We start from the raw sequence: 14,425 nt of genomic DNA, 5'->3' as shown, positions 1-14,425 counted from the left end.
ATAAATATTTATATTTGCAATTGTTATGTCTTCTTGTTGAATTGTCCCCTTAATGATTATATAGTGTCTTTCATTGTCTCTTGTTAGTCTTTGTTTCAAAGTTAGTTTTGTCCAATGTAAGTATTTCTGCCCTGGCTTTCTTTTCATATCCTTTGTGTATATGTGTGTGTATGTGTGTGCGCGTGCGCGCGCATGCGCGTGTGTGTATCCTCTGTTCCTTTCTTGCTCTCTTCTGTCATCCTAAGTTGGCCTTCTTTAGTGATATACTTGGATTCCTTTCTCTTTATTTTTTGCATATATATTGCTCGTTTTTGATTTGTAGGTACCATTATATTTGTATATAGTGTCTTCTGCCTATAGCAGTCTATATTAAGTTGAAGGTTGCTCAAGTTTCAACCTGTTCTTTACTCCTTTCCCTCCATGTTTTAGGTATATAGTGTCATACTTTGCATCCTTTTATTTTGTGAATACCTTGACTGATTCTTACAGCTATATTTTTACTATTTTTGTGCTTTCTACTTTTCTTACTCTTACTTATGGTCTTTCCTTTCTACTCAGAGTCCCCGTTAACATTTCTTGTAGGGCTGGTTTAGTGGTCATGAACTCCTATAACTTTCGTTTGTCTGGGGAACTCTCTATCTCTCCTTCTATTCTGAATAATAGCCTTGCTGGATAGAATACTCTTGGCTGCAGATTTTTCCTTTCAGCCCTTTGAATATATCATGCTACTCTCTTCTAGCCTACAAAGTTTCTGTTGAAAAATCCACTTTTATCCTGATGGAGTTTTCCTTTTATGTAACTTTTTCTTTTCTCTTGCTCCTTTTAAAATTCTTCCTTTATCACTCCTTTTTGCCATTTTAATTAATATGTGTCTTGGTGTGGCCTTCTTTTGATTGATTTTTTTTATTATGTTATGTTAATCACCATACATTACATCATTAGTTTTTGATGTAGTGTTCCATGATTTATTGTTTGCATATAACACCCAGTGCTCCATTCAGTATGTGCCCTCTTTAATACCCATCACCAGGCTAACCCATCCCCCCAACCCCCTCCCCTCTAGAATCCTCAGTTTGTTTCTCAGAGTCCATAGTCTCTCATGGTTCGTCTCCCCCTTCGATTTCCCCCCCTTCATTTTTCCCTTCTTGCTATCTTCTTCTTCTTCTTCTTCTTTTTTTTTTTAACATATAATGTATTATTTGTTTCAGAGGTACAGGTCTGTGATTCAACAGCCTTACACAATTCACAGCGCTCACCATAGCACATACCCACCCCAATGTCCTTGGGGGGATCTCTGTGCGTCCTGGATCTGAATTTGTTTCCTTCCCCAGATTCAGGAAGTTTTCACCTATTATTTCTTCACATAGATTTTCTGCCCCCTTTCCTCTCTTCTTCTGGGATCCCTATAATGTGAATGTTAGTATGCTTGATGGTGTCATTGAATTCCCTAATTCTATTTTCATTTTTTAAATGATTTTTCTCTCTCCTGTTCAGCTTGATTGCTTCTCATTACTCTGTCCTCCAGGTCACTGATCCATTCTTCTGCTTCCTCCAGTCTACTGTTTATTTCACTTAGTGTATTTTTAATTTCAGGTATTGAGTTCTTCATCTCTGATTGATTCTTTTTCATCTCTTTATTAAGGTTGATTCTTTTTCATCTCTTTGTTGAGGGTCTCACTAGATGTCTTCCACTGTTTTCTTATGTCCAGTGAGTATCTTTATGATCATTACTTTATATTCTTTATCTGGCTTATTAATTATCTCTGTTTCATGTAGGTCTCTTGTTGTGATTTTTGTCATGGTCTTTCATTTGGGACATATTCCTCTTTCTCTTCATTTTGTCTAACTATCTGTGTCTGTTTCTTTGTGTTAGGAAAGTTAGCTATGTCTCTTGCTCTCGAAAGTCGTGGGTGGGGCATGCACTTTTAATAAGATGGTGCTGGTCCTCTTCTTCCACAAGGGACACACAGCCACTGTGGAGACTGGGGTTGGCCAGGGATACTCTTCAAAGTACATGTAGATGAGTGGTGCAGTTTTAACAAGGTGTTGGTGTCCTCCATGGGATGTGACCATCACCACCTCAAGGACCAAGGCCCCACAAGTGTGCAGTTGGGACACGCAGTGTTGGCAAGATTTTTTTGCTGGTCCTTTGGAGGAGGGGGCCTAAAGTACCAGGACTAAGGCAGGCTCAGCTGGAGGGGATAGGGCGTGGTGTATGCAGCTAGGTAGTGAATACAGGCACAGCACTGCACTTGCCTGCTCCTTTGTTCCTGAAAAAGTCCCTCAGTGAACTCTGAGATTAATAAATAACTCTCCCTCCCATATGCCATGGGCAGTTTTCAAACTGCTCATTCTATGCTGTATTTCTGCCAGCTGTTTCTTGTGTTCTCTCTTTAAGGGCAAGGACTCAGTTTCCTATCGCCCTCCTGGCTCTTTCAGAACTGAGCCTGCTGATTTTTAAAGTTCTACACTTTGCATTCTGCTGGTTATAAGAACTAATGAAATTTGGCCCCTCTGGTTTTCAAAGCAAGTATTAGGGGATTTGTCTTTCTCTTGCAGGCTCCCCGGTATGGTATTCTGTTTCTCCCCCCCTTATTGTGCCCATGGCTCCTTCCCTTTGGTGGCCAGACCCTTGGGGTTTAGCTCCTCACAGTGTCTCTGCCCTTTCTACCCTCTTTGATGTGGCCTATTCTCTACATTTAGTTGTGGAGTTTGTTCTACAAGTCTTCGGTTCATTTTTGGGGGTTAATTACACTGATGTGAGTGCTGTGTAGTTGTATCCATGAGACAAGGTGAGCTTAAGGTCCTCCTACTCCAACATCTTCCCTGGAAATGTTCTTCCTCCCTTTTTTTGTTGTGTTACAAGTTACATTTTTATACGTTGTTGCTCTGTAGCATAGATTTATAATTTTTTTTATGCATTTGTGTTTTAATTCTTGTAGGAAATAAAGTTTGGCAATACAGACCTTAAATATGTAATACTAGCTTCATATATACTAATGTATTTACCTTTATCAGGGATCTTTTCTTCCCACAGCTTTGAGTTACTGTCTGATGTCCTTTCAACATGAAGGATTGCCATTAGCTTTTCTTTTATAGTATGTGTAGTGGTATCAGATTCTCTGCTTTTGTGTTTCTGGGAATGTCTTAACTCTTCTCATTCTTCTTCTTCTTCTTCTTCTTCTTTTGTTTTTTTAAGTAGGGCCCCAACACGGGGCTCAAACTCACGACCCTGAGATTGACACCTGATCTGAGATCAAGAGTCAAACGCTTAACCAGATTGAGCCACCCAGACACCCCACTGTCTGTTTTGCGAAATACAAAATTTTGGGTTGACGGTCTTTTTCTTTAAATATTTTAAATATATGTCATCACACTGTCATTTGTCCTGTATGTTTTGTGATAAGACATCATCTATTAATCTTATTGAGAAATCTGTGATGTGACATATTTTCTATTGCTTCTTTGAAGATTCTCTTCTCTTTCAACAGTTTGCTTATTGTGTACCGTTATGTGAGTGTGTCTGTGTTAATTATACCAAGAGTTCTTTGAGCTTCTTGGATTTGTAGATTTTTGTCTTTCATCAAATTTGGGAAGTTTTTGGCCATTATTTCTTCAAATATACTTTCTGCCTCTTTCTCTTTCACTTCTCAGGCTCTCATAATGCATGTTGATTCACTTGATGTTGTCACACAGGTCTTTTAGATGTTGATGACTTTTCTTCATTGTTTTTCCTTTTGCCTCTTGGACTGCATAATTTTAATTGTCCTATCTTTAGATTTTATATTTCTTTCTATTGCCTGCTCACACCTGTTGTTGAACCACTCTAGTGAATTTCTTATTTCAGGTATTGTATTATTCAGTCCCCAAAATTGTTCCTTTTATAATTTCTACCTCTTGATAATCCCATTTTGTTTATTCATTCATTTATAAGATTTCTTTCTTTGTCCGTGTTTTCTTTTTGCTCTTTAAGCATCCTTAAGACAGTTATGTCAAAATCTTTGTAGGTAAATCCAATTTCTAGATTTCTCAAGGATAGTTTTTATCAGTTTATTTATTTTTTATGAGCCTTGCTTCCTGTTTTTTATTATATGCTTTGTGATTTTTTTTGTTGTTGAGAACTGATAATTTGAATATTATAATTTGATAATTCTTGAAATTTAGTTTCTCCTAATATTGCTATTTTCTATATTACTAAACTTTTTTAGTCCCTTATTTCCCAATCTATTTTTTTATTTTTGCCAAGATTTATTCTTTGGCATATGAAGTCACTGAAATCTTTATTTCTTAGGTTATGTTCAGCTAGGGTTTTGACAGATATTTCTTTGAAAGCCGGAAGCTAAAAAAAAAAAAAAAACAAGAACCAAACAAAAAAACCAAAACCTGTCTTGTTTGCAGATTGGTTCTGTGCCACAGCAGTCCTTCATCATTTAGTCAGGCTTGCATTCATCTTAGTGATCAGCTTCAGGTGGAAGATTTTGGTCTTCTACTTGCCCTGAGCATGTATATTTTCCTATATACATGGATGCTTTTGAAAGTCCTAATTTCCCAAGGAAACTCTCACCAACTCTTGCTCCCAAGCCTTAGGTGGTATTTTTAATGTTTTAATTGTAACCTTTAACCCACGTATCTGCTTGTTCTTTTTTTTTTTTTTTAAAGATTTTATTTATTTATTTGACAGAGAGAGACACAGCGAGAGGGGGAACACAAGCAGGGGGAGTGGGAGAGGGAGAAGCAGGCTTCCCGCTGAGCAGGGAGCCCCATGTGATGTGGGGCTCAATCCCAGGACCCTGGGATCATGACCTGAGCCGAAGGCTCTGCTTGTTCTTAATTCAGCTTGCAGTGGGTTCAAGAGCAATGCCCACCACTCTTTTCAAGTTAGACAAAAAAGGGATGAATGTTTTGTGTCAGTCCTTCAGGTAGCTCCTAAACAAGTTAGAACAGAGTTACATAATATTTTGCAAATATGGTCTGCTCTGCTCCTTCCAGAACCAAGTACTGGTCTCCCACACTGGGAACTGCATCCCTCTTCAAGACTGCTGCTGTACCAAGGAGGCAGTAGGGTAAGGGCAAGTAACAATGCCACAAAGCTTTCAGGAAGTCTCTTTCTTGGGCGCCTGGGTGGCTCAGTTGGTTGAGCGACTGCCTTCGGCTCAGGTCATGATCCTGGAGTCCCGGGATCAAGTCCCGCATCGGGCTCCCTGCTCAGCAGGGAGTCTGCTTCTCCCTCTGACCCTCCTCCCTCCTCCGCTCTCTGTCTCTCATTCTCTCTCTCGCAAATAAATAAAATCTTAAAAAAAAAAAAAAATTAAGAAGTCTCTTTCTTCATTCACTGTTCATTTGGTTTTCGTAAATCTTGGATTGTTTTTCAGAATCATTGCAAAGTTGGTTCTGACAGTTATTGCTTGTTTTTTAGTGTTTCTTTGGGAGGATGAGAGTTTGGAGTTGTATATTCTGCCACTCCACTGATGTCACTCTGCTTTCTTTTTGAAAATTTTTCTATTAATGATTTAATAGGAATAACAAAAATATTATCTTCTTAAAATTATCCAGTTGAAATATTATTTATTTAAGAGTTTCTATGTATTTGTTTTTTACATCTGATTTTATATTATCTAAAATAATAATTTTGACCCCCCTGTTTTGGCCCTGAAGGGGCTGGATGGACAAGTTGGGTGCAGTGGCTCTAATCCGGGCAGTGGTACCTCCTCCTTGCCCCAACACTGGCAGTGATCCAAATAAGTGTCCATGGCCCTTGGTGAAACTGTGGGCAGGTTGTGCCTGAGCCTGGCGTCTGTTTGGCTTGCATGGAGGCTGTGGATGCTGTGGAGTTCACTCACCCGCTCCTTATATGTGAACACGAGAAGTGGCCTTGACAGGCTGACAGGGCCGAGGCCGGTAAGAAGGAGAACCACCAGTAGTAGGTGTGCAATAGAGAGAAATGTGAATCATTCCAGGCTCTCTTTGTTCAGAGTTACCTTAATCAGGGAACACAGATGTTCTTAACAGCATTGAGAAATCGGACTGGCTATTTGTCCAGTTCTGTCACTCTTTTGTGTCATCTGTTTTTAGCCTGTTTATGTCTAGAATATCTATTAGGGGGTTGCTAGGAAGAGGCTCAATGTTTGCATTTTCACCAGATCAGTTTCAGAGACTGCTAAAAATTAATCCACAATGGAAAGCCCATAGACTTAGGTGCTGGGGATGGAGAAGTCAGAAAAATCATGAACTCTCATTTTGAAGAAATATATGCCACTGAGCTCTCTGAAACTATGATATGGCAGCTTCAGAAGAAGAAATACAAAGTGCTTGGTATAAATGAATAGCAGAATACAGGATTCCAGTATGATGTCAGTTGCTTAAATTTGCCAGACAGCTGTGATCAGCCCCTGACTGTGTTAAAAGATATCAGAAATGTCTTGGAGCCAATGAGAGGCAGGTCATCCTTGCTCTGGTTTTACCCTTTCATCCCTATGTGGAAAACATAGGTGGCAAGTGGGAGAAACCATCAGAAATTTTAGAAATCAAGGGATAGAGTTGGGAAGAACAAGTCAATAGCCTCCCTGAAGTTTTTAGAAAAACTGGTTTTGTTACCAAAGCTTTCACCAGACTGCCATACCTGTGTGAAGGTGACATGTATAATGACTACTACTTTCTGGATAATGCTTTGTGTTTAAACCAGTATAAACACTTGGAGGCCCAAGTCTTCAGCGCCCACCCCAAAAATGTACACTCCAGAAGAGGGTCTGTGTTTGTGATTATGTGAAGGGAGGACCTTTGGCGACTGCCATTGTAAATATCATGTAGTGATTTAAACAGCCAAAGTACTGATTATTTCTTTGTAGTGTGTAAAAGGAATGTTTTTAAAAAACAAAAACCCAAATCTTTGAGGATTTTTATCAACTCTTTACTCAGTAATACAGGTCACACACCAATTATGGAAGATATTTTTTATACTTAATTGCAGTAAGGACGCATTCCCAAACAACAGTCATAGCTTCACATGGAACCAGTAAATATGGATTGTTTTTAATAAAAGACTGGCAATAAAGCTGTCCATTCACTTGCAAATATTTGGTTATAAGGTAGAGCCACTGACACTTCCATGTTTAGAAATTCTGTCGTTATTCAAAAACTGTTTTTAATCATGCTAATAAACATTTTTGGAGATAAAAATAAAATAATTTCTAAATATTATGTAGAGAATTAAATATAGCCATTAAATCATTAGCATGTAGCTAATAATAGAGAAAATGGAATATTATTGAATAGACAATTTTTTTGTATTTACTTTAGCACTGGGTCTTAGACGTAATGGGTGGTCCTGGATTTTTATCATAAATAAGTTAGCCTAGAGGGACTATTGTCTCTCTGTTGAGATAATGCCCTTAGTGACTACTGTCTTCATAGGCAATGCTGAGTCATTGTACTTTGCCTTACTGTATATCAGCACATGAATATACTTAATTCATTGATTTTTTTGAATCATTTTCTTTGAATGGGATTTTAAATTTAATAAAAAACATTTCAGTAGTAATGTTCATTTAAAAGAAACAAAAGGTTTCAGGTCTCTACACTATTTATGGCATATTATCCTATCACAACTAAATGTAGCTATCCATAGCTTTGTTTTCAACTTAGTTTAAAGCAGATCTTTTTTCCACTCTTACTATTAAATATTCATTGCACACACTTGGAGACATTTCCCTGACAATTTAGATATAAACCTTATTTTTTAAATTATGTAATACTTTTTGGAATTCATACATAGTATGATGTGATCTTCTAAAACTTGATGTTTTTTAGATGTAAACTGAGGGCCCAGTTGAGTAGATGTGTTTGTTTATAGCATTATTCTGGTAGTTTTTAACCTAACCTAGCTTAAAATCTCCGGTTCTACCTTCATGAAGGAGATGTTTGTACATAAAAAGAACTATAGTAAGAAAAAAAAAAAGAACTATAGAAATCTATTGTAAATCCTCATTTAGCATGATTTTCAACAGTACATAGATATTATAAATGCCCTTAGCTAAACATGACTGCAGTAAAAGTTAAAAAAGAATCTGGAATTTAATTTATCTTGTTTTGAGATTTAAGTCACCATTATACATATTATTTGCTTAATAAGTTAGATACATGTATGTTAGAAATTACTAATGGAAAATATATGCTCTTTCTATCCTCATTTAAAGTAATTTGGCTACAAGGGTATTTTTTTCAAATCAGTCAACTTTTTAAAATTGTGAGTGCCAGGAATTCATTTTGCAAATTTATTTACCAATGAGAAATTAATCTGTTATGTAAATTTCACATTGTAATTGTCACAATAATTAATGAACTATTCCTGTAAATATAGGTTGCACAATATACATACACATAGCAACATATATAATATGTATGTAATTTATGTATTAAAATTTCCCCAATAAATATATCTAGATTATTTTACTGGTTAATTTATATTAAATATTGAAATACTTTTAAAATCACAATTGTGTTTTTAAAATTTATTGTTACTTTCCAAGCAAGTGAAAGGTAGTCCGTTACCTTAAAACACATTTCAAGTTATTTGTGCTGTCTGATCATTTAAAGGCCTTTGTGCAAGATTACTGTAATATACATATGCGTGCGCGCGCGTGCGTCTGCGTGTGTGTGAGAGAGAGAGAGAGGGGTGAAGAGGGAGAGAGAGATTTGAAAACAACCTATACATCCTTGTTACAGTTATGGCTACCTGGCAACTTAGTATAAGAATCAGAACAGCAACTAAAAACATCATATTAAACTCTCTTGCACCCTCTGTTGTTATTTTTGGGGAACACTACACATACCTTCCCATGATTGTATTGGCATTAGACTTATTAAAATCCTTGATAAAATTAATACTTAGTTTATTATACTTATTCAAATTAGATTCATAGTAAATTAGCATTTATTTATAATTCTTGGTTGATGTTTCCTTCTATTACAAATATGTTTTTAATGTATGACACCTTAAATTAAAGAGGAGCCTCTCTGTCTTTGATTTCTCCTAGTTACCAGTTTCAAGCCCCTCCAAATGTTTCACACAAATGAAAATCTCTGCAGGATATACACACTGTATATACAATTTTCCAGAATTATAAATTCTGTCTGTTCTTTTGTAAATCTTTCAATTGTCAGACAATTTCCTTCCAAAATAAGAATCTGGAATCATCCATACTAAAATTAAGAATTTATAACTGTAAGGAACAGATGTTTTCATAAACATTTGCTATAATTAATTTCAACTAGAGGATTGAAGGAACAAAGCAGTTTTTCCCGCTTCAAAACTTTATTGCCTTTTCCCCATATAGCAAACTTTGAAATCTTTTCTCTAATATTGTTTAGAAAAAACAATTGTACTCCTTATTTTGGTATGTTTTCGAGAAAGAAAAACTGCTTTTTTTCCTCATTCCCATCCTTTGAAGGTTATATTTAATGTGATATGCTCATTTTGAAACCGGTATAAGATGAAGAAAATCTTTGTAATATATTATGATGGCAAAACCTAGTTTAAAAAACCGAAAGTCTCTTAATTATTTGAAGGATTTTATATTCGCTCTGGTAAATATCAGCAGAAAGGAAGAAATATTCTATTGGTGAGATCTTACGTGTTCAAGTAATTATAATCTTTAGTTTTCAAGAGAAAGAAGGCTCATATTTTAAGTGTATGATATAGTATGTATTTTATGCTGATTATGGAATGTTTCACAGGAAATGTCTGCAAGCTGTTAAATAACATGTGTTGGAGGAAATTTTCATTTAGTAAGAAACAGAATTTTCTTTAAATCCTTTTAGTTTATTTATTATAATACCATTAATTTTTTAAGAAAATATGTTGTATGAGTGATCTTATAGTATCCATGTTTTAAGAATTAACAAAATATACCCAGCTAAATTGATCTTAAACATTTAAGTGATTTTGGATAATTTTCTTCTATAAAATCTGGCAGTAGTTTTGAATGCTGTAATCCATTTTAGGATTTTTGTTTAATGAGGAAAAAAAACCTGAAAGTGTATTTTGATAAAAGAATAGAGTTAAAAGTAAGTGGACACAGTCCAGTTCTTGTCCTCCTGAACACTTTGGCACAACTGTAAAGATTTTGAAAAGAACCAATATTCTTGACTAATCTGTCAACTATAAAATGTGAAAAGAAAAATAGGTAGCTGTCATTAAAATTACATTTCAGCTTTCAATAACCATTTAATGAGTAGCATAATTATATAAGTATGGTACCTTAAGTACTGTACTCAATAATTAAAAATAATCTCATCTTTAAAGTGAAAGCTCTGTAATTACTATTTGACTTAACCAGGACCACTGTGATGATCTCCAGTGGCACCTTAGATTGTTCAAAGTGGATTAAAAGTGTAAATTAAAATGGATAAATCATTAAATTATTAAGCTTTAAATATCATAAAAATGAATACAACCTGATGTTTGAAAGTTACAAGAACTAGGAGTATAAAATATAATCAGAATCTAGTCTTTTTAATTTGTTTCTAAGAATAAATGGTCTATTTAATAGTAGTATACTATGGTTTCATAAAAACTATACTTTGAAGCATATATTTTAAAATGTAAACTACTAAAATTAAATTTCTATCAATAAGCATATATATTTTATACTGTGGCATTGGTAAGCATTTTTTAAACTTCTTTAGCACATTTATTTTTATTCTATAATCTTTAAACTGATAGGTATGAATTTGTTCTAAGTCTGATACTATGAATATAACAGTTTAAGTGGGATTTTTTTTTTCTAAATGTTTGGTATTACCATATGATGCAGAAATATCTTTCAATGTTGTTTTTTCATTTTTAAAACTGCTGAACTTTTGCCCACAGTTAAAACATAAAGTTTTAGGAAGAATATTAAAGTGTATTAAAAGCTCGTTAGATTGCATTCACCACCTCCCAACCTGCTTTCTCTTTTACCTCTCTGCTTACCAAATTCCTTGACCATGGAGAGCTGGGGACTGGAAAATACTCCAGGTCCCCTTTCTGTTGCTCTCTTTTGACTGAACCAGTGGTCAGAACAGGTGACTTGGTCACTAACAAAGAGTTGCCCTTTGTTTATAAACACTAATGTATGATTAAATGGTTTATAAATTTTGGTTTTGTTTGTGATTCATAAAAAGAAAATGTACTGTGCTTCATTTTTTCTGTTAGCAATTATTTTGATAGTATTTCTATCCAATTTAGGAGTGGTGGTATTAGTTTATATTTTAGCATCAAAATGAATATTTTTGCATAAAGACCTCTGATTATAAGAGATATTTGGGAGGTAGGGAAAAAGGGATAATGCTTTTGGACCTAATATACTGTATAGAACTGTCACACAGCAGCTTTTCAACTAAAATATTCAGTTTCATAATCTTCATTATTTCAGTGTTTTTAAATTTTTTTTCCAGGAGATTCAAATAAAAATGGAAGAAGAAGTTCTACTTTAGATTCTGATGGGACTTTTAATTCCTATAGGTAGGTGATAAATACATAGATCTATATTATTACAAAGTAATATACAAGATACCTAATGTTACAGGATTCTAATCTTAGAGTAGTAAGGAAGTGTTACCTGTGCTTTAAAAATAAGTTAAACGTAAAGAATGTTGTGATATGCGATTGTTCTGCAGACTTATTGAGTAATGAACAATATAACCTTTTAAGTTCTTGAGTAAATGGTCTTATTGTCGATATCAGTTGTTAGGGTATAATTGGTACGAATGCTCCCTTAAAATCCATTTTTTATTTTGTTTTCCCAGTATATCTGTTACACTACTAAAGGCTTCCATTTGTTTAAGTTTCCTGTTAAAACAGAATATATTCCTTATGAGCATCTAAGAGAATATGAAATGTAATCCGTGGTTATATCAAGTGCTATTTGTTTATATCCCATTTGGTTCTTCAGCAAACAGGGCAGTTACGTCTCAATTAGTGATTTTTTTTTAAAAGGATACGCTAGTTAAGAAAACATGTATCTTCTCTAGTATTTTGGTAATATTCTCCTTATAACTTGATTTGCTTGAGTAAATGTTTATGGATTTTGTACCTTCATAACAGGGAAACCTAGGAAGAAAGATTATATTATTTCCAGTAATATTTGAATATTCATATACTTAACCAACATGGTATAAGAACAAGGTTGTTTTCTTTTAAGGAAAAAAGGTACAGATTCAATAATAATACATTTTGGCATTTTAGATAGCAATGCAGATTCTTGAAGAAATACTTTGAGTACATTGTCGTGATGGTTAATTAGTTCTGACACTTGTGCAGTGACAATAAAATTCACACAAGAACCACTGTACACATGGAAACTCACTTGAATGTTAAGCTGTACCTCCTTTTATGTAATAAATACGGAGTTTATGATTGGAATCTTTATATTTTTATTTGAAAACATATTGTATATCCCTAATTGGAACTATGTCATTTGTTTTCTCAGATTCCGGGCAAGCTTTTAATATCTAGAATAGGGCCTTGTATACAGGAAGCACTTAGTAAGAATGTGGTAAATGAGAAAGTTTTTTACAATTTGTTTATGAATTCCAGAAATGAGATGGTAATTGAAACACTTGACATCTTTATTTTATATCAGTTGGGGTCTGTATAAATAATCAGTCGTTCAAGTGTCACAGATACTACAAAAGGCTTATGTTCCCATGGTGTTCTAGAAGGGTATTATCACAGCAGTAAAGCTCATATGTTGTCATTATATTTTCACTGTACTCATCCTACCTTATAAATGTTGGAATTCTCCAAATCCTTCTTTTAGTGCTGAAGTGAATATAAAAGATAGTTAAACATTCATGACTTGGCATGTAAGTGAGAAATGTTAATATGATAATATATGTGAAATCTATGTTAGTATCATTGCTAGATATAAATACAATAAAAAAATAGACAAAAGGAAAATGGAGATGTATTTCAAAGGAAGGAAGATCCATATGTGTATAAATTTTGTTGGTGAGTTAAATTTTACAATTACATTTGTAGTTTAGCTAATTATAGTAAATAATGGACATAATATAAAGTTAAGAGAAATGTGTTAATGTGAAGGCACAGTATTGTAGTTTATTTTATTCTTGAATAGTTTGGAAGATTAAAATATTTTAGTATTATTGAATGATAATTGTACTTTGAAAATGAACTCCTAATGCAACTTTGCAGAATAAATACTAATGTTAACTAATATGATTTTAATCAATGCCTGTCACTGTTGTAATGTTAGGATATTAATTTATTGTTGTAATTAAAAAGGCAAGATAAAAAGCTCAGGTAGTACAATATATAAAAACGAGCTTTTAATAGTTGGCAGGCTAGTGCTGTTATTAAATAGTATAGTATTTAAGGTGCGAAATGAATATTTTTCTACTCAGCAGGCAATAGCTCTTACAATATAATGAGCTTACTTGTGAATTTGACACTTGGGTTAAATGCAGAATTCATAGAAGCACAGCTCTGGGGTCTATTTTCATATTAAGGTTAACTTATAAAACCTAGGAATTGTTGCATGATCACACTCAAATGGCAACAGAATTGTCAGTAAAATTCCCTTTTGAAAATGAAAATTATTTTTCTGTTGCTATCATTGCTGTTTTAAACTTAAATAAGTTATTAGAAAAACATGAATATTAACCCTCAAAGATCCTTTAGCCTAACAGTTCTGCCTTTGTCTTACTTAAACTGTCTCAGAAATTCTGATTTTTCTTCACAGTCCAACAGTTCTGGCTGCCAGCATAGGACCATCACACTCAAACCCAATATACTTGTGTCCAGGATAATGGTTAACCTTCGTTCGTCATCTTATCAGACAGACATTCTAAGGTCTAACCTGCTTCCTCCTCACAACTCTTGTAAAGACAGATAAAATGTAGAAGATAAAGCCTTTTGAAAATCCAAATGCAAAGCCATGGCATTTATTAATTCTTTCTGGAATTAGTTCTTTCATATGAATTGGCAACTTTGTTGCCTTAGCCTTGACTTCACCCTCCAGCACGTGTACCCTTTTATAGCATACGAGGAGGTTGTGTTAACTTTTGAATTCAGTCTTGAATTGGTCACCTAAGTCTGTACTGTTCCCATTAATGTGTTTGTCTTATTGTGGTCTTCGATTGTCACTTTCAAGAGGATAGAGCCACTGATTGTTGTTTTGTTTTTCATTTGTTAATAATACATGATATATGGTGAGGTGGTTCAGATCCTGACTCCAAATACTTGGGAAACTTGGACAAGTCTTAGCCTCAGTTTCCTCACCATTAGAATGGGGTTAGGAAAAAACACACTTGTTAGGAGTTGATGGGATAGTGTCATGTGGTAAATGCTGAGTAAATAGTAGCTGTTTTTGTCTTCTTGTCTGTGGCATCATCGTCATTATCATCATTGGTAACCTTCTGGTATTTA

At 34.4% G+C, this 14,425-nt stretch overlaps 1 protein-coding gene and 1 pseudogene across 1 annotated transcript in view; both read left to right on the top strand.

The window, feature by feature from the left end:
* The window catches only part of TBC1D5 (TBC1 domain family member 5), a 412,307-nt gene that overhangs the window by 123,593 nt on the left and 274,289 nt on the right, over nt 1-14,425 (top strand). Inside the window, exon 3 of the mRNA XM_044920546.1 lies at nt 11,434-11,500. Coding sequence (XP_044776481.1) covers nt 11,434-11,500 — 67 coding nt within the window. The remainder of the gene's footprint in view (nt 1-11,433; nt 11,501-14,425) is intronic.
* On the top strand, nt 5,749-6,766 carry LOC110570625 (annotated as a pseudogene).

This window comes from Neomonachus schauinslandi, chromosome 1 (genome assembly GCF_002201575.2).
Source record: "Neomonachus schauinslandi chromosome 1, ASM220157v2, whole genome shotgun sequence".
Taxonomy (NCBI): Eukaryota; Metazoa; Chordata; class Mammalia; order Carnivora; family Phocidae; genus Neomonachus; species Neomonachus schauinslandi.
Note: the sequence above shows the minus strand (reverse complement) of the source record. Positions and strands in the feature narration are given on the sequence as shown.